At 29.4% G+C, this 26,974-nt stretch overlaps 1 protein-coding gene across 1 annotated transcript; it reads right to left on the bottom strand.

Annotated features, from left to right (window-relative positions):
• Window positions 1-716: 716 nt before the first annotated feature.
• Window positions 717-14,504, bottom strand: LOC103572666 (homeobox protein six1). Its single transcript, XM_008551374.2, has 4 exons — window positions 13,496-14,504; window positions 12,897-13,358; window positions 7,756-8,090; window positions 717-2,488 (listed from the first exon to the last, which is right to left on the bottom strand). Exons 1-4 carry the CDS (start codon window positions 13,825-13,827, stop codon window positions 2,298-2,300), a joined length of 1,320 nt encoding a protein of 439 aa, XP_008549596.1. The 5' UTR covers window positions 13,828-14,504; the 3' UTR covers window positions 717-2,297.
• Between the last annotated feature and the right edge of the window lie 12,470 nt (window positions 14,505-26,974).

Genomic DNA, 26,974 nt, shown 5'->3' with positions numbered 1-26,974 from the left:
CTGTCGATAATATTAATCTTTTTACAAAGAAAGACCGAAACAATTAACAAGAAAACCTGAGTTAGCTAGTTCTGGCCCAAGTCTGAGTTGCCATTGAACGGCCAAGACAGGGGGACCTAGTCTCCTCCGAAGCTCGGGTAATCATTGTAACGACCGAGGTTAGATTACCGTCTCAGTGCTACTTGGGCTAGCAACAGTCAAAAATAAAATTGTCTAATTGAATTCGATGTATCCTGATTTATAAATTTGAATGTGTTATAAAGGAATTCAATCTTAAAACAATATTTGATTTCTCCTAGAATTTTTCGTTTAAATTCTTTTGATTCCGATTCAAGATTGCATTCAGTCAAATAGTCTTCACTGAGATTCAATCAAAGATAATATTTGAATTGGTTAAAACGAATTTTCAATTGATTCTGATAAGCTTTGAATCGAAATATTTAACCAGAGCTCCCTTGCCCACAAAACATTATTAACTATAGCACGAGCTATTGTTAAATTACATATTTATTAATTTAAATGATTAAGCACTATTTATTAGAAACTGAAATGTGATAATACATAGTAAATTTTTTATCTACATTACTTACACAATCTAATAACATTTATACATAACATCAAACTATATTTACAATATCATAATAACTCAGATTAATCATTTTCATATCTATTATATTGTATGTTTATCAATCAGAATTTCTATACATGCTTAATAAATTTCTTTTTTCTTTCATAATTATGTATATGTATGCAAAAACATACATATTTATAATTGTGTATTTTTTTTGTCTTTTATTATATATTAATAATTTAGTTTATTATAATTGCAATACTACTATTAATTCACGTAAAACTGTAGTATGTAAGAATTCTTATCTGTTTTAGAAATTTATGGATTTCTATGGCTTAGTCAAAACAGTAAATATTGAAAATTTACAAATTTGTTTAAAATTATTGATTTTTAAGTACGTCTTCGAGTGATTCGTTTGGAGTATTTATTTTTTTTCACTCCAGCTCGAAATTATTGTTACAGACATCGAAAAAAAATTCCTTACAAGTTTCAACGCTTAATTTTAATTTTAAGTACTTTTTCATTCTTTTTCTTTCCTTTTGTTTTTTTCAATTCTCTATAACTCAGTTGCATTTCAAGTTATCAAGTTACCGTTCGCGTCATTTTGCAGGTAATTTAATACTTTTCAAAAGTCTCCTCAGTAATTTTATTCGGAATCTAATTGTTTTTTCTGTATTTTAGTTCTGAAAATAATTTTTTTAATAATCATTTGGAATTTTAGTTGATAGTAACAAAATTCACAGTAAAAATGCAGATAACGATATTTTAGAAAATTTGATTCTCTATAAAAAAGGTTCTTTAAGGAAAGTAGTTCAAGTTCTTCGTTCACGTGATATAGGAATTTTAGTGACTTTGTAAATAAAATATTTATCAATAATTTTTTCGAAGCTCATCATTTTAACCCCTCTGATTTTTATGAATAGATTATGTTAATGAAAAGAACATTATTCACCGATTTAAAATTGAAATTGAATGGCATTTGGTCAAATTAAAAAAAAAAATGTTTTATTTATAAAATTATTAAAATCCCTATATCACGTGAACCTTGAAGGACCTTTTTTGTAGAAGATCGAATTTCCTTAAAAATAATTATCTGCATTTTTACTGTGAATTTCGTTATTTAGTTAATATCAAATAAAAATCCAAATGATTATTAAAAAATTTATTTTCAGAACCAATACAGAGAAAACAATTAGAGCCCGAGTAAAATTACTAAGGATACTTTTGAAGAGTAATAAATTACCTGCAATATGCAGCAAACGGCGACCCGATAACTTGAAGTGCGGCAGAGTTATAAGAGAATTGAAAAAAAATATCTTAACTTTCTTATATATTTTAAGTGGGAAAACTTCCAAATCAAATATAAAGTACTTAAAATTAAAATTAAGGACTGAAACTTGCGGGAAATTTTTTTCCAATATCTATAATAATAGTTTCGAATGGGAGTGAAAAAAAAATAGTCGCTCCTAACAAATCACCCTAGTAAGTATACTTAATAAAATGAATTTTATTAAAATAACATTGGCATGTTTTAGGTTTAAGACTAAATGTAATCTTTGATTTGTTATTTATTAACTAAATATTTTTTTCGATTTTAAAAATCAATAGATAGATATCAAAAACTTTTCATTCACTAAGCGAACGCATGAGCACGAGCTACAATATCATCGCATAAACTTTGGCAATGATGAAATTGATCCTCGTGGTTACTCCCATATTCCATGGGTCACATGGAATGCTGAGTAGATGGAAGCATAATTTCATAGGCCGTTGGCATGTCTTGCTGATGGTGGTGATGATGATGGTGATGATGGTGATGACCATTAGCCACCGCCTGATGGTGATTTTGCTGATAATACTGATGATGCATACTGGAGTGAGTTGAATAATAAATTGAACTTTGTTCTACATCTTTGCCTAAACAAAAATAAAAAATATTTAAAGTCGCTATTAAATAAAAATTAATTTACTTTTTATTTTATATGATTTGAAGATTATATTCATCAATTCAAAGTAAAGTTATAATTTCATTTTTATAATATATACTAATAATTATTCGCCTGGGTGCATTTCAAAAGACACGGTAGCGTCTCGCACCAAGTACTAGACAAAACACTTGTATAAGTGTGAGTGTATATAGCGCGAGCCTACCGTATCTATTTACCGTAAATAGTGTGCACTGTAAATGAAGTGTCTAAAATTTTTAGACAGTTCATGAAATGCAATTAGGCCTTAGACAGATTGTGTAATATTCGAGATTTACATGAAATGTCTAAATATTTTAGACAGTTCATGAAATGTTTAATAGCTGTTTTGCCGATCGTGTAATATTTGTAAAGTAAATAAATATCTTAAAACAACTCAAATTCCGCGCTTGACAACACATAGTTTCATGTGCGTTCACCCTAAAGAGTTGCGCATAGTGATGACATAGACTTGGAAAAACTTCTTTCTCTGAGAAAAGCTGTAAAAAATTGCAGTGAAGGACGAGAATTTTTTTAATGCTCGTGCAGAGCTTCTGACGTGCAATGTACTACAGTTACCCTGATAACACGAGTTGATCGAGAAAAAGTTGGTCATTCATTAGTTTCCGACCAACTTGACGACAAGTTATCGACAACTTCAGCTTTTGCAACTTTTGGCTACAAGTTACCGCCAACTTTCTCAGAAAGTTGGCGGCAGTATGGAGCCGCAACTGGAATGCAAGTTTCTGAGGAAATTGAAAGTAAATTTACCGTCAACTTATGATCACCAACTTTTGCAAGCAACTTTTGCCACCAACTTTCTCAGAAAGTGATCGTCAACTTTTTGGATTTACAACTTTTGCCACCAACTTTCTCAGAAAATGTCCATCAACTATTGGAGGTATCAACTGTTGGCGATCAACTTGGTTCCAGTTGCGGCTGCAAGTTTCTCGTCAGTTTCTCGCCAACTTGGCTATCAGGGTATGCATGCAAGAAAGCTAACGTTTTGTGCAACAGTAGATGTCACTCGAGTTTACCATGTGTAAATAAATAAAAATACTCGAATGATTTTATATTTTAAGAAATCTTTTTTGTAGAACATTAAATTTTTCTTCAAGAATATATATCTTGACTAAAAAAAATTTTAATATTTCTAGTAGTTACAAAATCCAAAATAGAAACAAAGAATTTAAAAAACAAATCAATGTTTAAGGCATGGTTACGAGGAAACAGCTCGTTTTACGTCAATTTACTAGAATTTTAAAAAAAAGAAAATATTTTTTTTATTTTTTTCTCGCGGTATTTCTCATAATTGTGCAATATCTGATGCTCTCAAAAAATTTCGATGAAAATGCGTCAGAATTAGAGATTTCAAGCTATAAAACGCTTCTTGTTCCTTTAATTTTTGGATAAGTGTATCTTCTAAGTTAAGCGTATTGTTTTTGTAAAATTTTAATTTAGAATACATAATTTAAGCTGTATATAATTTCGTTTTCTGTATTTTTATGAATTTACAGGTTTTCTCATCCATATTTTTAATTATTTGATTATTGTTCAAGTATGAATTGTTATTGACAATCCTTAAGACAAACAACAACTATCCACAATACACCGCGTGATTGTAAATACAATACACGAATGCTTCTATATATATTGTATATATGGATAATTATACATAGCCACAGTAGACGTCTACTGTACCTGCAAGCGAACAGTCAATCTGCACAGATGCTGTTATCTGTTGGTATGTTATCTGTCAGTGATGTACATTTTTTAACTATCAGTCGTGAACATTGTAGTTATTATTATTGTTAGTCTTGTATGGTACCCATTGCTGTTTAAGTTTAAACCTTTATTATCCCTGATAGCCAAGTTGGCCGCAACTTGACGACAATCTTTCAACCAACTTAGCGTCATTGCCTGACGTTAATACTTATAGTCAAGTTAAATAGAAAATTGCAGACAATTTATTGTCAACTTGAAGGTAACTGCTTGCTCTCCAACACTTACCTTTAAAATACGGCAGTAGCTTGTACCCTGATAGCCACCCTAACCATAAGTTAACTACAAGCTACTGCCGTATTTTAAAGGTAAGTGTTGGAAAGCAAGCAGTTACCTTCAAGTTGACAATAAATTGTCTGCAATTTTCTATTTAACTTGACTATAAGTATTAACGTCAGGCTATGCCGTTAAGTTGATTGAAAGTTTCATTTCAAATTGACAGCAAGTTTTTCTGGCAAGTTACATTCAAGCTACTGCCGTATTCTGAAGTCAACTTAAAGGAAAGTATTATACAGCTAAGGTTTGCCAGAAATTTTCTCATTAAGTTAGCTGAAAGTGTTGCTCTACAACACTTGTAGAGCAATGTCTGGCTATCAGGGTAATTAACTTACGGTTAGGGTGGCTATCAGGGAATGGTTACCGTACAAGACTAACAATAATAATAACTACAATGTTTATGACCGATAATAAAGAAATATACATCACCGACAGATAACATACTAAGAGAAACTTAACAGATAACCCTTGATAGCTAAGTTGGCGAGAAACTGACGTCAAACTTACAGCCGCAACTAAGCGCCAAGTTGGTCAGAAAAGTTGGTACTTTCAAAGTTGATAGACACTTTATAAGAAAGTTGGTGGCAAAAGTTGGAAATCCAATAAGCTGACGGTTACTTTCTGAGCAAGTTGGTGGCAAAAGTTGGCAATCATAAGTTGACGGAAAGTTGCCTTCAATTTTCTCAGAAGCTTGCTTTCGAATTGTGGCTTTTCTCAGAAAGTTGGGGGTAACTTGTAGCCAAAAGTAGCAAAAGCTAGAGTTGTCAACAACTTGCCGTCAAGTTGGTCACAAACTAATGAATACCAACTTTTTGACGAGCTCCAAGGTCACGATACCTAACAAGGTGTTACTAAGCTGGACTTGACACCCTATAGAGAGACGGTCTGCGGGACTCAGTACCTCTAAGGAAATTCCGTCCAATAAATTAATTTTTTTATTTATTTATTAAAAGTTATTAACAAATTATAAGTGGTAACAATCGAATAACGCTAAAAAAGCGGGTGAAATCCGGGGTCAATTCATAAAAGGAACATTTTTGTTCTACAAATGGCGGTACTCGGGCCCCCCGTAGAGTACCTGTTCATCGCACAGCCAAACGTACCAACAGCGTTGGCTATCAAGAAATTTAGACTTCTTCAAAAAAAATTCCTATATGTGTCGAACTTCTAAAATCAATATTTGATAAGATATATAAACTTTGAGTAATTAAAATTCAAAATTTTAGCTAATTTTCATGGTTAACGGTTTAATAATTAAATAATTTTCATATTAATGCTTCATAACAGAATTTATTCGTTAGGTTCCGAAAAAATTAAAAATTCGAACCAAATTTTTTTAACCTATTTGTTGATAATTCATTTTTTGAAAAGCATTGCAAACGAGGTAGGTATATCAAAATAATTTGGATAAATAATTACGGGTATTTTATATTTTACACAAACATACATCAATCAATACTTAGCATAAGTTATTAACCGAAAATATTTTGTAGTATTGCATCTTGGAATTCAGCTAAAATTTTGAATTTTAATTACTTAAAGTTCGAACATCTCTTTAAATATTGATTCTAGAGACTCAACTTAAATTAACTTTTTTGTAGATGACTAAATTTCCTGCCAAAAATATCGTAGGCTTTTTTTTTTTTGAAAAATCAACCGTTAGCAAGTTAAAAACAAAAAAAAACCACCAATTTCATTGGAAATTAAGCTTTCAACGCTTTCACGCGGACTGTAGTTGAAGGTATTGCTAAGCACATACAGATTTTTTCAAAGAGCATACAGTTCTCTTAATATAAAACTGAACGAATAAGATACGATAATATAGGAGTGAGTTTTATTTAATAAAAAGAAAAAAGAATCAAGATTTGCATGCTTTTAGTATAAAAAAACGTCAACAACGCTATTTCGGTTCTCAAAATTGATATTAAGAACTCAAAATTGAACTATATTATTATTTTAGCATGTAGAACAAGATTTTCATTGGAGAACGAAAAAAAAAATGTTAATTTCAAACGGAGCATCCTAATGTACAACAAAATCTTTTTTAAATAGTAAATTTGTTGATAACTAATGATCCTCGAAATTTTAAACAAACGTTAATGCGTTAGTTATTCAATTTATTAAAAATTTCTCACTGTATGTCTGGATAACTTTCTGACAACTTCAAGATATTTGCTAAATTCTACGTTGAGACTGACATTATTTTTTTAACTTGTAATAATGAGTATAAACCGGTCACAGTTAGAGGTCAAAGGACGGTCTGAGAAGTTCAGTAAGAGAGTGAAGGAGACTAGTCTAGTAGTAATTTATCAACTCGTTTGTTTAAATAGCTCAATAAAGAAGGTAAAAGACTCAGTTATTAAACCTGCCTCAGTTTCTGACCATGCCTGTCCATGTATGATCAGGCCTGATCATACCTGTTCATGCTGAAGCGTTAAATACGCTCAGGCTTGATCATACCCGTCCATGCTTGATCCAGCTTGATATATGGGATTAAATTTAAAATCTTAGTTATAATTATATATAACTTATATATAATTTCATATAACTATAAATCAATAATCAATAAATTAGATATAAAATTTAGTTGACCTCGAATCTATCACGTATAAGATTTTTATTAAAATGTTAATTTAAATTATTAATTCAATTCAAATAATAATTTTACGCGCATGACTTTATTTGAAAAATCCTAAACTTTGAAATGATTATTTTTCTCATTAAGTTAAATCTTACATCAATTATTATAGTATAGCCTCAACCGGCACTCTAAGAAGGTCAGAAACTGGGCCCCTTACCTTAATTGAAATTTGAGAATAATTGTTATTACAAAATTTATTCATTATAAAATAGTAAAGATATCTAGGTTTAAGGTTTTCAATACAGTGAATGATTCGTCTACTAAAGCAAATTAAGTAAATAGATTGCTTAAAAGAAAAGAATTGAAAATCTTACGGAAAAATGACTTAAATTTTCGAATGTCTCATACCAAAATTGAAAATGATCAGCAATAATTTTCTATCAATCTAAAATTAGCCACAACGATTCATGTGCGCTCTGAGAACTAGTCAAAAAAAAGAACTTTTATTTAAACCGATAGGAGAAATTCCCATAAAAAAATTAATCCCATAACAGAAGTTATTAAAAATAAATTATTTTTACCACTATCATAGATGCTTCGTCCATAAGATAATGATTTCACATCATTCATCGGACTGAGTCCTCCATTAGAAGGGTGCGCAGAGTGCATCGATGATGGCGTTACGGGTGAAGCATAGCTATGATGATGCGGACCCATTGGACTTAAACCCATCGGACTGCAGGGGTTCATTCCAACTGGTGACATACCCATTGTTGAAATAGGTGAAATGGCTAAATTAGGACTACCAGACTCCAGTGACTGAAGAGGCTGATGACCACCACTACCTGTGTTACCAGTATTATTGCCACCACTGATATTACCATTGTTATTCTGACAATTGAGTGAAAGCATATCTCTATAAAATAAAAATAAAAAAAAAAAAAAAACATTTGAAGTCAACGGTATTTACCGAGAAAAGTAAAAAAAAAAAAAAAAAGTTTTAAAATCAACATGTGTGTGTTAAAAGTCCGACAAAAGCGCAATAAATATTCGTCATACCATAACTAAATGGAAAACTTATGAAAATGTATCACATGTGTCCCCGGAAATCTTATGGTTTCTATTGTATTTAATACTGTAGAAGAAAAATGTGGGCTCTTACTATACTAGTATCCCGTAGGGCGACAATTAGCTTCTAGTCCCTATTTCATTTGTAAACTCATTCACTCATTCACTCACTCACTAACATGCACATACACATGTATTTTTGAGTCTTCATACTGACCGCCAGGATTCTAAGAAGTCTTAACTCCGTTGTACAATAAATAAAACAAAGAGAAATAAAAGAAAAAAAAAATTGGAAAAAGGTATAGCATTAATATACCTTATTATTTTTTTTTTTTTTACGTTAGTTAATTTGCATTTGATTTGTACCCACTCATAAAATGACGTTTGAAACGTCGAATTATTAATATTTTATAAAAAAATACAATGACAAAAAATAATTAAAAACAAGCCAATTCATTGACATGATATAAACAAATAATAATTTGTACAGTATGCAAAATCATACAAGATTATGTTATATGATTAGGGTAAATTTATTTTCGAACTAACGCGATTGGTTGATTCGAACCCCCTTCCCTCAAGGAATCTTCAATTGTGTTCTTTGTCCTTGTTTAAAATTAATTCCACCCTTAACTCATGACAATTGTTTATCCTTTTCTATTATATCACTCTCGCCTTCATCCCTTTACATATATAGGGAACGAATACGTTTAGAGACTAGTCTGTGGCTCGGAGTTGGTCTTTGTATAGTAAACTATTGGTAGTACGAACAGCTCAGTGGTGAAACGAGATATGTAACAGAATCCACGCCATAAAACGGTAATGGGGCGTCGCATTTCCTTTTCCTAGGTCCTTCATCACGTCGAGGAGGTGGTTTTAACCTGGTTAGAACGTTTTTATAGATAGAAAATATTAATTTTTTTTTTGTTTTGCTACAAGTTTTAAGAAATACTCTGTTTTAATTTATAACCTATCGTTTGCTTATTCGTCGTTCTTCTTAATCTCAAGACCGACGGCAGCGAGGTGAAATGAATTTCGTTCGGCAAAATATAGGGCCATGACCGCGAACCGTGTTGTAGACATAACAACACACCATTAATATTTTCATCCTCTGTGTGCTTCTCTTTACATACTCCTAGTCTGGTAAATGTGTAGTCCATGAAAATATGATATATTATATTAAAGTAAGTACGTATATGTGAATGAAACTACATTTATATGACGAAATAATTAATGAAAAATTATCAAGACAAAAGAACGTCGTAATTCTATAAGCATTTTTAATAGTTCCGGTGACTGTGTAAATATTTATCATGATGCGTAACCTAACTTTGTTTTCCAAACAACTGACATTTACACGCGTTTAATATTATCTAAGCGCGACAGCCTTTCTTCTCATATTTCAAAGCAATCAATAAAAAAAATAAAGCACAGTGATATAATCTCATCTGATGTAAACTCGACTACGATTTATTCTGATTAAAAAATTATCAACAAATTTCATTCATAAATATTTTATAATTTACATTTTTTCGTTTTCATTTTAAATTCAAGCAAGTCTTCTAAAAATTTTATACAAATGATTTATGTGATAAAGTTCCAAGTAAGCTATCTAAATAACTGATATTTACTAAGAATAAATTAGTATAACTAATTTAATAAAAATAATTTTTAAAAAAAACTGAAAAACGGTTGACCATGCGGGCCAACCATAAAATGTCTCGCTGTTTTCGACCTCGAGAAGCTCAAAAAAATTATTGTCAATACATGTTCGAGCTCATAAAAAGTTACGTTTCGTATTAATCTCCGATAATTCGAGAAATTGAAAATAATCAATAAAAATCATTTTTTATAATTTTTCTTAAGATTATGCTTGATAAGTTAAATTTTTTTAAGCAGAAATTAATGGATATGATCAAGATGGAGAGTTCATGAACTTGAAATTAAACCAGCAAGTTAATATACACAGAAAAAACAGTCAACTTCGTTCAAGAAAAAATATTGTCTTCCGAATTTTTTTTGTTGATTCAATAAAAAACAAACACTTGATTCAAAAGCTATTTTTGGATCAAAACAGTAAATTCTCTTGTTCGAAGAAAATTTATTTTTGAAGCGAAATTGGAAATTTCTTGGTTTTCATATTCCTAGACGACCTTTAAATATTAATATTAAGACTTGATTTTAGATTCACTTTTTACTCATAATATAATGATTAATAATTTCTAACGAGACAATAGAAAAATTGAAAAGAGCATAAAATTATAATCTTGAAATTGATATATATTTTCAATTAAAATTTTAATAGGATTCACATATTTTAAGTAACTAATTTTTTTTTCTTTTTACTATAACTAGTCTGCTATTTTAATTCAACAAATTCTAAAAATCTAATCTGCTCTAGAATTCGATAAAACGCGCAGATTACCAGCTCGAACATCAAAATCAGTTCATTATTTCGAAAAATATCGGCGTCGAAAAGTTAAAAAAATAAAGTTTACGTAATTGTTCCTAAAATCATAATATAATGTACTAAAATGTATTCAAAATCATACAAATTCTTCGTCTCTATGATCTCTTTTGATCACTACGTAATGTGATGTAACTCATCCTTCAGTTTAAATAATATTGTCAAAAAAAAAATTGAAAAAACACCGTTTCCAATATTTTTCTTAGATGTTTTATGTATCAACGCTTTGTTGTGAGTCACAATCCATTTAAATCCTTACTTCGATCACTTACATTAATTTCAGCCTGAATATACTTTTTTTTTATTAGTTATTAACATGGCAAATATTCTCGATTAGCTGATCTAAAGTTTTTTTAAGTGTAAACTAATACTTGATGAAATATCGTTAAAATTCTTCTGATTTATTGGTCTAAAATTTTTTTATGTCTACTCATATTCAAAAAAATTATCGTTAAGATTTTAGTGACTATAGAATTTCTTTTTCTAGTTGGTAGTTACTATCATTTCCCTCTAACATCATTAAGATTGAGATTTCTTTTTAATTTATTATTATTATTATTTTAACTATTATTATTTATTATTATCACGTTCGAAATATTACTATGAAATTTACTAAAAACTAATATACTATTAGAATAAAAAATTTCATGTGAATAAAAAATTACTATTAAAATTTCAACTAAAAATATACATTAATTACAAGATTATAATTCTATGTTCTTTTCAATTTTTTTATTGTCTCGTTAGAAATTTTTAATCATTACAATATAAATAAAAAGTGAATGGAATGATCTGGAATTTACAGGAACGTTAATGGCTATATAACAAGCTCTTTTGATTGCCGCAAGAACCATCTAAATAAATTGATTAGTTAAAAAGTTATTGAGCGTTCACGTTCACACACTAGGGTGAACCTAAAAAACCGACTTTTTTTGGGTTTTCGAGCCTCATATGAAAATTTGTTGACTTAACATATTTTCAGAACCCTCTTCAAAAATCAGTTCGATAAAAAATTTGTAAGAGGTCACTCTCAAATTTTCAAAAGATTTGGATTTTTTTTTCTAATTTTTTTTTCTTTCTTGTGGAAGCATTAATTTATATCTATAAAATAGTGGATTTGTTGAAAATTTTAGCCCAAAATTTAAATAATTAAACGTCGCTCAAGAATTTTGAATGTTTTTAAGTGTTGTTTTTTGGACGTTTTCAAGCGACTCTTGAATATTAATAACAAAGCATCTCAATTTTTTCATCATTAATTTCTATCACAACGAATAAGAATAGGATCCGACGCATAGAAAAAATTAGTTATTTACATACTTTTTGCTCTTTCATTCAATTTTAAGGTTTTCATTTGTTATTTAAATCTTATCCAATTTTAGTGTTTAAGACTATCCAGTATATTTTCAGTTATGCAAAAGTTATATTTTAGTAAAATGACAATAATTAAGTTATTATAAAAAAAATACAAAAATTAATTCAAAGTATTAGCTACCTATTTTAAGTTAATACTCAAAATTCTTGAGCGACGTTTAAAAATCTAAATTTTGAGTCAAAATTTTTCGCATGACATCAATTTCAAAAATTGTTTATCGAGCTGATTTTTGGAGAGAGATCTTAAAATATGTGATTCCAACAAATTTTCATATGAGGTTCAAAATCTTTTTTGTCGATAGGTTTTTTGAGCCACCCTTACACACACACACACACACACACACACATACACATACATACATACATACATACAGATACTCGGACATCATTCTGAAAATACTCAGGATAACTTTCTAGAACCTCAAAACGTCGACATCTGCTAAAAATTCAATTTTCAAAAACCGGGGTGAAAACAACAACTCCCCGAATTTTTTCGAAAATCCTTGATCTTCATAGCGGGTAGTTAAAAAATTTTTCGATATAAGTGATTTATTTTATACACTTACTCTGTCACAAAAAATAATTAAATTTAGGAGTATGGACACATGCTAAGACACTTGTTGCACCAAAGAATATTTCCGAGGACCCCTGAGGATTAAACACGTGTTCTTCGTTCAACGAAATAAATTTTTTGAATAACATTTCAAAATTAATATTACATATACTAAGATACATTGCATAACATTAAATTAAAAATATTGTGTATTTTCAGAACAAAAATAGAAATTAAAAAATTAAAAAAAAAAAAAAACTTACGGCCTTGCTTGCGGCGTGCGATCACGTTGTCGGCGATTTTTAAACCAATTAGACACTTGAGTAAGAGTAAGTCCAGTTTTCTTAGCAAGACTTTTTTTTTCATCTGGTGTCGGATACCTATTTCTGGTATAACACTCTTTAAGTGCATTTCTCGATCGTTCTTTGAAACAATAAACTGTCTCTTCACCGTCCCAAATTGTTTTAGGCAGAGGGTATTTTTTCCTAAGACGATATTTATCAACAGCACCCAAAGCCCGACCACGAATTTTTTCAGCTTCGCTGTAATGCGATTTAAACCACATTTGTTGAAGCTCTGGATGCCGTCGGGGTGAGAATGGATGGCTTTCAAGGATTGAATAAAGCTCATGAAAAGCACAACGATGAAAAGCCACTGCTGCACGAGCCATAAGTACACTTTCATCACCACGTAATAATTCACCCGGCGGTAAAGACCAAAGAAATCTGTACATTAGTATAATACTTTATTGCATTATATTATTTTTTTTCTTAATACTAACTTAATTTTCAAACAGATTTAAAGACATTTTAAATTGATTATTATACGGTTTAAATTTAAATAAAAAAACAAATTATCTTACCTGGTTAACTTTTCAATATCTTGACTCTGCGATAAAGCTTCACACATACATGATATTTGTTCGGATGTAAAATTAGTTGAATTATTACTGACTGATAAGTTTCCTACATTAATATTACTCGTTGAAACATCAACCGAATTTGTACAATTAGGTTGTTCTTGAGTATAACGTGAACTTGAGCTAATACCATTACCTTGTTGCTGATGAAGGCTCAATGATAATCCAGACATAATGTTATTATATCCAGTATGACTTGATCCAACACTTCTGTGACCCATTTGACTATTACAATCACTACTCGGTGATGACAATTGATCCGAACTTTCGGACATTATCACAAAAAACACGTTTAATCATAAACTATACCTTTAATTCACAATATTATATCACTCAGTACTTAATTAGTCTCTTATCCCATTAAATACATAAGACAAACTATTATATTTATTGACAGTTTGTTTAAACAAATTTATATAACGCACATATTTTTGTTTTAAGTCAACTCATAATTAATTAATTCACTATTTATTAAACATTTAAATATTATTATTATTATTGTTTTTAAATAATCACTTTCATAGACTGTTTAATCAAGTTGTCTATTTAATAATAAATATCTAAACATACATTAGTACATATTATAAATCACGAGATTAATTATTATCAACTATAAGTGTACTGGCAGTTTAATGACTAGTATGCAAGAATAACTTGGTGTAATTGTTCCCGCAAAACCTCAAGTGATTCTTGATACCTCAAGGTAGTAAGATGATACCCGATTACGATATATGTGTAGAGATTTAGCTGCGTCTTTACTTGTAAACGCTTGTTATTGGCGCGAAGTACGGTCACTGAGTGACCAAGTCACCAAGTTAGTTAGTGAATACTACCCGGCTCGACTGGATAAACCAATGCTTAGCAGACTATTACACTACACTATACTATACTACACTACACACAAAGGTATGGGTGAGAATTTTTTTTCTTTCTTTTTTGTCTCTTTTTTCGGCACACGACAGCAAGAACTCACAAACCAGTGTGTAGTATTAGTGTGGAGAACCAAACGAGACAGAGTAGATAGCGATGCGATTGGTGGAGTCAAAATACGAACATTGCTGTGATTGGATAAACACGATGGGGTAGGTGCAACCCTCTGGCGTTTATACTTATAGGTATAGCTATTCTTTAGGGAAAGAGCTATTTACTGATTTTCATACCTACTAAGTGGTTTTCCTGAAATTTATATTAGTAATTTATATCAACGTGTGATTCATTTAAATATTTATTTATTTATTTTTTTTTTTTTTCATTAGAACAGAACTAGCAAAAAAATATAATATAGGTTATGAAAATTATTCATTTAAAAATTCTTATTTTAAAAATTGTAATAAAACATGGTATTTTATTGAAATACAAGATAGTATGTTTTATAGAAGTTTGTTTAATTAATTATGAGTGTCTACATAATAAAAGCAGGAAGTAAAATATGTCAACGTTATTCTGTTATGCCAATAAATTGTAATACGATTTTATTGGTAAATTTTATGATATTTATTTGTAAGTATTTTGTTAATTTATATATATTTATAGAAGTCAAAACCATATTTAATAAAATATCAGAAAAACTATTAAATCTGTAGACCAACCCTGAAATTAAAGGTTGTCTTTGGTGGTCTGAAATAAAGATAAGTACATCATTTTTGATAATAATGTTATAAGTAATAATCTTTATGTTACTTCATACTTTTGAAAATAGAAATACTTGGCTCGTACAAATAATTCAAATATTTTTAACATCCTGCTATACAGTCCGATTTTTTAAGTTCGAGCTCTCATTACATGGAGAAAAAAATATTGTGATTGGAACGATCTACTGGATAGTGATTTGCGTATCGTGGAGCGATCTGTAGAACTACCGTCGCGATTTACCCTAGTCCCATTTATGTCCGTATGCTGTCAGCACTATACGTACCAATACATGCACTAACCTCCAAATAGCTAAACGAGTTTCGCGACAGTCAATATACTGTATCGTGCCGGTCACGATAAATTTTTGTCCGGGCATATATCGGTGTTTTACTCTCTCAAATTTGAAATAGTAAAAATAGTAACTATTCACTGTTTACCAGTGAGAAGTATGTTACCAATTCAAAAAGTGGGATACTTTTCACTTGCGATAAATAAATATTCACTGGCGAATAATGATATTCACTAATTTGTTTTTAACAGAAAATAATAAAATCTACCATTTTCGATTAATTTTGAGTAGATGACTAAGCGAGTGTATAATTGAAATTTTTATCATACTATATCGCGTCCCTAATACCAAAAAAGCATATAGTTTTTTTAAATGCGCCTATCCCTTTAGAATGACGAAATTGATCAAGAAATATAATTTAAAATAATAACGCCAAGAATGGCCTGAAAAATTAAATCAAATTCCGTCACATTTACCTGAATTGTGTGGTAAATTTTTATAATACTCATGATATTTTATCGAAATATTTCCTGAATCACAAAGAGTTATTAAATCAGTATATTTACGCATTATGCTGACGAACTATGCTGATACTTGCATAGTAAATCAGCATACAGCTGATCGATGTAGATAACGACGATCACGATTAAAAAGTTGTTTATTTTGTTATAGTATACATGTCAATAGATATTAAACTGAATCAATTCAATATTTGATTAATTTTTTATTTATACGCTTTTTTAGCTTTAACTAAAAAATTAAAAATAAAATTAATACCAAAAAGGCATATGTTTGCTGTAATAAGCCATTTTCGTATCAATCTGACTAGAATTTTCCGTAAGGACCTGACAAGTATTTGAAAAACTGAAATAAATTATCTTATATGTAACACTAAAAAAATATTTACACGGAGAGAAATTTCAAGTAAATATGCCTATGCAGCACAGTAATACTTACATTACTCTATAGTTTGTGTATAAGAGCGGCAGGACACAAACTATAGAGTAATGTAAATATTACTGTGCTGCATAGGCATATTCACTTGAAATTTTTTTCCGTGTAATTTGATACGGAAAATAAAAGTGGTTTTTTGTCAAACTTGTTGTTATCCACCACGCTGACCCACGTATGTGATCTCGCGAGTGTAAATAGTATATTTATTGTGATACCAAAGAATAACAGATGAAGGAACAAGAAATGACATTCGGAGTGAATAAAAAAAAAATTTTCAGCTGCCGTTAAAAAAAAATATTTTTATTTTTTGCCGCCAAAATGCGGTACCCCCTAAAAACTTTAAAAATTAAATATATAATCTATAGATAATGTATATATTAATATATGTAAGGAAATAAGTCTTATGATATTATCACTCGATTTTTTTCGGGTACCTCATTCACTTTCAGTTACCTTTACACTTTTTAAAGTATATTAAAGTATGATGAAACTTATATTAATATTATGTAGGGAATGTTTTTATCAAATTATTATTTCCATAATCTTTTCGGTCTTGCTATTAAATACACACACGTATATAGAGTTAGTTTTAGTGATTTCTATTTAGGTAATGTACTTCAATAATAAACGTAAGTCAGTCTGACGATATAAATAGTGTCATTCACTCGAAGTGGTTAAAGCGAGGGATTATATAGATCAATGAGCCGCTAGGTCGAGTGATGAGTGACAAGATTTTTCAACGATGAGTTTGTTATTTTGTAGTGTTTTGAGCAAGAATTACACTTCACTTATTGGTTTTAAAGTTTTAAATAAAGACAGTAGCAATCGGTGTCCGGAACCACGCCTTAACAATCCTTTGAATCAACTCCGCCTTTCTTATCTAATTGACTTCACATGCCAGTTATAAAACACGTATATATATAACTTTAAAAATACATCTTTATATTTATATCAATTCCAAAGGAATTGAAAACGCCGAGAAGAATAACAAAGTAGTCGACATTACATTAACATGTTTTATTTTTTCTGATCAAATTTAATGGGTAAAAAAATTTTTTTTTGAATTATGTATCAATAAATAATATTTGTTATTAAAAAAAAAAAAACGTCTCATTTTCATATCTATCACAATCCATATCATTTCATATACTTTGTATATTTTTATAAAGCATGATAATTTAATTTGTAAGATTCGAAATTTGTTAAGAAGGACGATACTCATAAGAGAGGGGCGGTGCCGCGCATCGCGATGGCGTCTACTTCGATTTAGTGTCATATTTCCTAGAGGACGCCATTTTCTCTCCTCCAGCACTTCCACCCACTACCTCATACGATGATGCACTCTCTTGCCTCTTATACGTGTCTGAAGAGGATTTTCCCCTAGTCTTATCAAAAAGATTCAGGAATTCCATTCCTGGTCTCCATTGTCTCAAACGGATATTATCCAATCTTCTATAAAAAAACATTTCTTTACTTATTTTTTATTATATACTGTTTATTATTAAAGATTTATATACGTATAGATACGTATTTATATTATTTATTTTAATATACAAATATTAATCTACAGACATAAAATATAATATTAACTGCATTTTATTTTTAATTCGATAGTTAAAATCAAAGAACTACAATATAAATCAAGAGAGGACACAATCACAAGTGACAAACAAAACTCGATGATTGGAATCCAAAATCCCTGGGGAAAATTTGGCGAGGGCGACGTAGAGATATGTAGAGAGGTGTAAAGTACTACCTAACACTTGATGGAACGAATGGTTTCATGTTTCATTGTTACTGCACGTTTAATTGCATTCCAAATTAGTTGTGTGAAAAAGATCTACTTTGATAATCAGAAAAGGTGTATAATGATATACTTCATGTAGTATACAGTGTAAGTATATACATGTAGTATATATAAGGGTGCTTCGTTTGAAACGAACTTTTTTTTTTCGTTCTCATCGAAAATTTTGTTCTACATATGAAAATAAAAATTAAGTACAATTTGGAGCTCTTAATAACAATTTTAAGAACTGGAACGAAGTCGTTGAAGTTTTTCAAATATACAAAGGATAGAAAAACATAAATTTAGTTAGAACGTTATTTTGTAAAGTCTTTTAAATAAGAAACTTTACCAGGAGTTGTTTTTAAATTTTAATATTAGTCAACAGTAAAATTTAATGATCTGTTTGTTTTTAATGATATTCAAGGTAAATAGACAAAATTTTTAGCTACCGTTAATAAATAAAATTTTCTTTTCTGGTGGGAAAATGGGGTACCCTTTAAAAAAGTTGAATTCATTAAATTAAATTTTTTTTTTATGTAAAATATATACAGAAAAATTACATTTCTCATAATTGGTGGATACGAAGGGAGAAAAAATTGTTTTTGTGTAGCAGAGAGGCTCCCCTCCAAAAAATTGATAATTTTTTTTTTTAATTGAATTGATATCAATTAAAAAAAAATGTTATTTTCGAATATTTTTAGAGGCCAAATTTGCCCTAACTACAGGAAATCAGCCGAAAAATGAATTAACATTAAAATTTTTTTTTAATTCGACGATAAAAATTTGATAGAATCATTTTTTCGATTTTTCGGCTGGTCCATTTTGCCTCAGGTGTCATGCGTAGGGCTAAAAATGCTCAAAAATATCATATTTACAGTAATTCGACGAAAAAAAAAAAATTGTTTTTTCACCAAATTTTGGGGGTATCCCGTTTTGCCTACCCTACTTTTGCCCCCCCCCCCCTCCCCTACATATATAAATTTTCTAACGAATTGTATTTTTGAACTCTACTCAACCACTTATGTTAGATTATGACAAAATTCCTTCAAAAATCGACCATGACGACAAATACAATATCTAGATTTAAAAAAAAAATCTACCTAAAAACAAACATTTCAAACGGAGCGCCCTAGTATATATAGTATAAGTATACACTCAATTTTACTTATAAACTATACTACATATATTTTTATAATTTGTAAGCTGTAAAATAAAAAACATAAAAAAAAAAACAAACAAATGTGATCAGAGATAATATTAAAATAAAGTAAATGATAAACATAAAAAAAATAGAATGTACGAAATCGATTGTTATACAATATGAGTACCAACGTATGTACAATTAACATAAGCGATAGCTCAAGTATGGGCTCGTGTTTCTTCTTTTTACTGTATCGACCTGTCTGTCGATGTAAATGAACTAAAATTAAACCTCTAAACAATGATAAATGTCATGAGATATCCTAACGATAACAGCATGCTTATCACAAATATTTTTTAATATTTTACCTCAAGTACAAATTAATTTTTTTTTATGTTTTATGTTATTTACTTAAGTACGAGTGGTTTAAATACAAAATAATCATATTTGTAGTACGCTATTTTGGCTATTGTATAGGATTAGTCAACCTAATCCACTGGTTATACGCCCATTAGTACGTCGATCCCAAGATCAAGCTGTAAGATTTTTGTTGTGAGGCGTACAAGCGTGAATACGGGTAGTCTCGTCTAGTTTACTTTATACCCAACCAAGAGCTTTTTAAAAGAGTGTTAATACTCTAAAATATGCTCTTTATGTGTCGCTGACCATTTTCTAGTCTATTCCCGTCATGCAGAGAGATTTTAGTCTCTTCACTATATTACTAGTATTCAGTCTTGTCAAAGATGAACGAGGCGATTGCTCTTTTTTTCTGTCAATGGTAATTATATATATATATATATATATATATATATATATATATATATATATATATATATTTGTTAAGAGGTTTTTTTTGTGATGACACTTGATCAGTGGAGAGTCTATTTTATAATAAAGAAGGGGATCACCTACCCATGTCGAGTGTCCCCACAATTTTCGATAGTGAAAGGAAGCTTGTAATAGCTCGACATCGCCGATTACACGGTTAGTTTGATTCACCCCGTGATTTTCAAACTGTTATTTTAGACCATTACAATTAATACTATACTAGTAACATTCTTTTCGATGATTTCATCCTAAAGAGAAAGGTTTGCAATAAATTTTATCCGACTAATTGTTGTATACTAACAAATTTAATTTATATTAAGAAATTATATACCACTGAATACTTTATAAATTATTTATTAAGCTATAAAAATAGTATATTGCATCTCGTAAAAATCACTTCTAGATTATCGATGTTTAAATAACACCTAATTAATCAAATATATTTTCAATTCGCCGATAAATATTTGCTGTTGAAATTAGTTTCAAAGCAATTCGCTTATAATATTGGATTTTTGCTTTCGAAAATACGTGTGGACCCCACATCCAAACGAATATTATTTTTCGCACTATAAGATCCTGCATGTAAGTAATTGTGATTTTCCGGTCAAATTTATTTATAAAATTTGTATTCTTATATATGCCCTTCATAGGTTTAAATGACGCTGTTGAGATTCTTGATTAATCTAAAATTTAGTCTTCACGCGTTTAATGTCACCACGGTAAACTTATTCAGAACGCCAACTTTTTATATCAAGACATGCGCAAAAACGAATACGCAACACGTTCAATTACAATAATTTGAATTTTTGAAATTTTTATTGTAAAATTACAAAGTTTTTAACTGAATTTTCAAATTTTCTTAAGAATTCGTAAATTTCAATCAAATGTTTTGAAATTTAAGTTTAAATTTGAAAATTCAAGTTTGAATTTGAAAATTCAGAATATTATGTCTTTAAATCGATTTTACAAGAAATCTTTGATATTTCATGGCATTTTATTTACGAATATTCAAAATATTTTTAACAGTGTGGGATTGTAGTTTGCAAGAAGACGAATCATATATAAAAATTTTTTTCCCTTAGTTTATATCATGTAATATTAACATGCCACTGTGAACAAATGATCTTTAGATTTCTCCATAAGTTGGTAAACCCGTCGTATCATGCATTTTTGAAACAAAATAAATTCAAAATTTTTTATTCATTTACTTATTGTAATTTTTTTTCTATTTTAAAAATTTTTAAACAAAAAATGAATTTGTTATAAAAAAAAGTGAAAGCAAATACTTCGAACTGATTCTAAAGTGTGAACTTACGACAAAAACATAAAGTTATGTATGAAAGGCTTAAATTTATGACCGAAGCTAATTTACAGGGGTTGATCAGGGCCACATGTATCATAAACCCGGGGTAAAACTAACCCTCACAATATTTAGTTATGTACTATCCTTGGAGTATTCTAACTATCTCAAATAAGACATACGTTTATCCAATATATTGTATACAACAGACTTACCCATTATAATGATCTTTGATTGATACATCTAGAGGGTTGCGAAGGTTTAGGTCGCTCGTTAATCCAAACCGGAAGTTTGGAGACCCTTGCCTGATCTTGAAGCTGATTAACGTAAACGGTCACCATCCATTCCTATCGATGGATTTATCAAATATATCTTGATTTTTTTATCTACCTACTTTTTACATTTTCTTTAAAAAATTCCATGTCAAAAAACGATTATTGACCAAAAAATTTCTGTTTAAATCTTTTAAAATATTTTTATAATAATTTATATTTCATTGTTGTTAATTCAACATTATTATTTTAAAAGATTTCACTTTTAGAAATTATGTAAACTGTATATTGAAGTGTTTTAATTAAAAACACCTAAGTGTTTTATTGCCATTCAATGACATTGTAGTCGCTTTCTAAACACTTACAAATTTTTGAAAGTGGCTCCAATGGATTTAAATGATAATACAACACTTAGATGTTTTCAATTAAAACACTTCGATTTACAGTATAATTAAATTTTTATTAGGATAAATTAGTAATATAGTAGGTAGAAATAAAAACGCTAAAATTAGTCTCGTTTACTCATATTACGCTGACATCTTTTGCTGAACAATTTATCTCACTCTTGGATGCAAAAAATGATTTTTCTCTTAAGTAAAATTTTTTTTATTTTCCTCATTCTGGTCGAAAATTATAGAAATATTATAAATTTTGACGTACAGAATAAAGGAATGCGCAAAAAAAGGACTGAATGCTAGAAAAAAAGAGGTTAACTGTCAGTTTACAAAACTACTCTAATGTTAACAATATGGTTCGAGAGTCCAGAATCTACATTCTTAAAAAAAAATGACAGCATATGAACCATTATGAAGTGTCACAATGCACATGGTACTTGAATGCGTGTCGTTATAGACATCTTTTTCTATTCTTATTTTTCTCTTTTTTACATGGAAAAGAAAATAATAAATTTTACACAAAACCACATTAGGGTTCAATATTTACATTGCAAACTTTAATTTTTTTTAATACTTCAATCAACAAAGCTATTTCGAAAATTAAAGTAAAAGATTCGTTTATTGATAATATGAGAAATATATTATATAATATTTTTATTTCTTCATTATGTTTAATATGTAATATAGAGGGGACCGGGGAACGGGGAATCCCCTAAAAAATTTGCCGAAAAAAATTTTCGAAAATCGGAGTGAAAACGATAACTTCCCGAAATTTTTGAAAATCATCAATTTTTTTAGCAGGAAGTTAAAAATATATATATCCAGATTGGCCGGGATTTATATATTTTTCGTGTGGGAAGTATATCTTATCATAAAATAGTAGAAAATAAATATAACGAATGATTTTATTTGACTTTCACTACTTCTGACGAGATTGTAAATAAATTGAATCGTCGTGAGAAATGTTTACAAGTTGATAAAATATAAAATTATCATTTCTAACGTTGATGACAATGATATTTTAGAACGACAATTAAAATGTTATGTGCATAAAGTAGCTGACGTGCAGTTATCAAGGCCGTATTTAAAGCTTACTATGTACTTCTATCTTTATCAGCTTATCATCACTTTAATAAAATAAATTGTCGTGGGAATTATATAATTGTTAACGTCATTAGTTTAAGAGAATTTTAGTAGCCTCTCGTAGGAAAATACTGAGAATTATTTTTTATTTATATAAATACGTAATTTAATATCTGTGCGAATAATATATTACTATATATTGTAGAGTGCAGTGTATGTTATTTACCAAATTAGATTTTTTTACTCAGCCATGATATAGATCATTTACTTGTGATCTAAAAATAGTAATAAAAATCTGAAAACCGTCTGACCTTGCGGGCCGGCCCCAAAACTTTTTTTTCGAGCTGATTATATTTTGAAAATAATTGATTTAGTTGTTTCAAAGATATTCGCAAAAAACTTTTTTTTTATCATTTCTTTCTCCGACAATATTTCTCGAACGAATAAGCCAATTGAGATGGTGGAGGTGACAATCGACACGTCTTATCAGGTTTTAGAGCTGACTAAAATTTGGAATCGATCGTTTCAGTCAATTTCGAGAAATTAAAAAAAAAAACGAAAAAAAAATTAAGGTAATTTCTTGAATTGATCCAATGAATCACCAAAGAACTCCAAATCGCATGATTATTTATTTATTGCATAAAGTAATCTTAACCAAGGACTAAATTTAATTAATGCTTGCCACAGTATTAAAGTACACGTACACTAGGCGATCCTTACCATGTTTTTATTAACTCACTTTCATGTATATGTCTGTTCAGGCAGAATTTTGTAATTGACTTTAAAGCATCTTCCCAATGACCTAGAGATTTGAAATTTTGAACATAACTCAGAATTAGATGACGATGCAAGAAAATAAAAAAAATAATAAAATAAAAAAAAAAAAGAAGAGAAGAAAAAAAACTAAAAAAACGAATAAAAAATTCGTATTCGTTTGTTTACCTGTTCGGTACAAATTGTTGTAATCAATTAAAAACTAATTTCTGGATGAGACACTGTTAAAAAGATTTTTTAGCATTTAAAAATATTTCTTAGTATTCCAGAAATCATTTCTTAAATAGTGTTTTTTTTTACCCGCATGGTCAACCGATAGACCGATTTTTTTTTTGTATTTAACAAATATTTTTTACTATTTAGGAAATGATTTTTGAATAGTTAAGAAATCATCCTTTAAGAAGTGATCATATGTCGAAGTTTGTAGGTGCTAGGATGCTATTCTGGCATTTTCAAAGCGATGGGTGTGTGTGTGTGTGTGGGTATGTAAACCTCTCATATCTTTTTAATGAATGAACCGATTTAGATGGTTCTTGCGGCATTTGAAAGATTTTTTCTGAACTTAGATTTCCAGAAAATTTTAGATTATTTAGTCAAATAGACTCTGAGATGTTTAAGAAAAACAAAAAAATAAAAGTGTTTTTTTTTTCTATATTTTGAAAACTGTCGAATCGGTCAATCCCAAAATCTAATCAGCTCTAAAACTCGATAAAAACATTCGATTGCTGCCAAGAACGTCCCAATCAGATAATCCGTTCGATCATAATTACTGAATAACATAACTCAAAACTAATATGTTCTTTAAGCCGAATTTAGGAATATTCAGATGTATTTTATTTAAAATGTCCAAAGATATAATAAAATAACTATGTTAATGATTTCATAAAAGAATAAACATAGCTCATATTGCAGGCGTCTAGTTTGCAAACTCTAGATATTGAGTGCAATAAATTGGTACCCAACACTTATTATGATACCCTTTATCTTAAGTAAATTTAAAAAATTTGAGTTAGACTGCCCTAAGTGGATCATGACAAGTCTCTCCAGAACCTTTTTACGCATAGTTAACTCCATACAATCTTCCACCTACAGTGACTATCATAAAAGCTATTCTTGATCTGATCACTCCAAAACATCTACCCAGAACAGCTCTCCTCGAACTTAATCTACTCCGAATTTTCTTTATTCAATGACAAGACCGACAAGATTATCCAAAATAACACTATCCATTATTTACTTAGCTGTAAAAAATAATTAGTAAATGAGAAAACACGTTAGTTAAAATATAAATCAAGCATCTTATCCTGTCATTGTTTTAATTGTGTGAAAAATCAACTTACTCATAAAATTAATAAATTTCAATGACAATTATCCGTGAAAATAAATAATAATTTTTAATATTGTACTTCTGTACTGTAAAATTACATGATGGTAAAATTTAATTGGCTATTGGTTGTTATTACTTTTGCTATTAATTTTCATGTTTGTGTATCTGTGCTAATTAAAATATTATGCAATTTTTTTTTTCGACTAATCAACATAATCTAATGATTTAGTCCATACATTAATAAAAGCGTAAAGATAATTGGTATATAATTATTGAACGAAAAGCAAATATATATAAGGTTTAATTAATAGGATATGATTGCGAGTGATAACATGAAAGTAGCTATAGCGTTTGCGTTAGGATAATTGAATGTAATTGGTTGCGTTTGATGACAGATGTAGGACCCCCTGCAGTAGCTATCCTAGTACATAACACAGAGGGGGCGGCCTATAATTTATAAACTAGGGGGCTGTTTTGGGGGTAATTGCGGATAATGATGGGGCGGTGCGGATAACAAGCCGACATGGGAGTCACGAGACACCGTTGCTACTCGGCCACTACACCACGTAACGCCATGTAACCTTAAGGTTAGTTATATGAGATTTTATATATGACATAGTCTCATGTCTCGTATGAATAACTTATTCTCAGTATAAAAAAATACATGTATACTTTACCTAAGTACGTATTATTTACTCTTACACATCATTTTTTGGTTTGTCATCTTTTATCTATCATTTTTTTTTTTTTTTTTTTTTTTTCGTTAATTTTTTCTTTCTTTCTTTATACTTTCAGAAATGATGCAAAAAATAAAATTGAAAAGAGGAGAGAAAAATTGAAAATGAAGATCTCCGATTACTTTGAACATTAATCATTGATAGAACTAAAATATATATATATATATATATATATATATATATATTTATTTGAAATTGTCTTGGGGATTAGGAAAAATATAAACGAAAAAAAAAAAAAAAATTCTCAACAAGAAATTCATATATAGTTGTTGACAAGTGAGAAAAGAAGAGAAAGAAGAATAAGGACCAAATCTCTGATGGTGACACAGTGAGGATGTGGCGCAGGACGCAGGATGCTACGAGGGGTTACAATACGATTTGTCGCCGGTTTCTATTGTTGTTAAAAATTTCAATAGGGCATTACGACAATAAGCTATTGACAATATAGGTACACGCGTTGCGCAAAGACCGAGGGCTCTCAACAGGGGTATAAACCCGCTTGACTGTACTTTTCACGCCCTTTGCCACTACACGCTTATGATCCTCGCTTACGTTTTATTCCTATCACACTCACTCTAACACCAGGTAAGACATCTGTTCTCAATAATATACTTGTAAATTACTATGTCAATATATTACTTGACAAATACACTCAAATTTGTGGTATTTATTCAAAATATGTCAACGATATATTTGTGTAATAATATTTATTTTTATTTTTCAGTTAATATTCATATACACATTATTTTCTGGTAATTGTTTGTATCTTTTTTTAATTAATAATATTTTCTTTTAAGCTTATTTATATTTCATTAAACAATAATATTTTGATAATCTGCGCCAAACAACCAGATCGTAAACATGAATATTGTTAATGATAAATTTGGTAATTTTCGTTAATATT

The sequence above is a fragment of the Microplitis demolitor genome, chromosome 3, assembly GCF_026212275.2.
Source record: "Microplitis demolitor isolate Queensland-Clemson2020A chromosome 3, iyMicDemo2.1a, whole genome shotgun sequence".
In the NCBI taxonomy this organism is placed as follows: domain Eukaryota; kingdom Metazoa; phylum Arthropoda; class Insecta; order Hymenoptera; family Braconidae; genus Microplitis; species Microplitis demolitor.
Note: the sequence above shows the minus strand (reverse complement) of the source record. Positions and strands in the feature narration are given on the sequence as shown.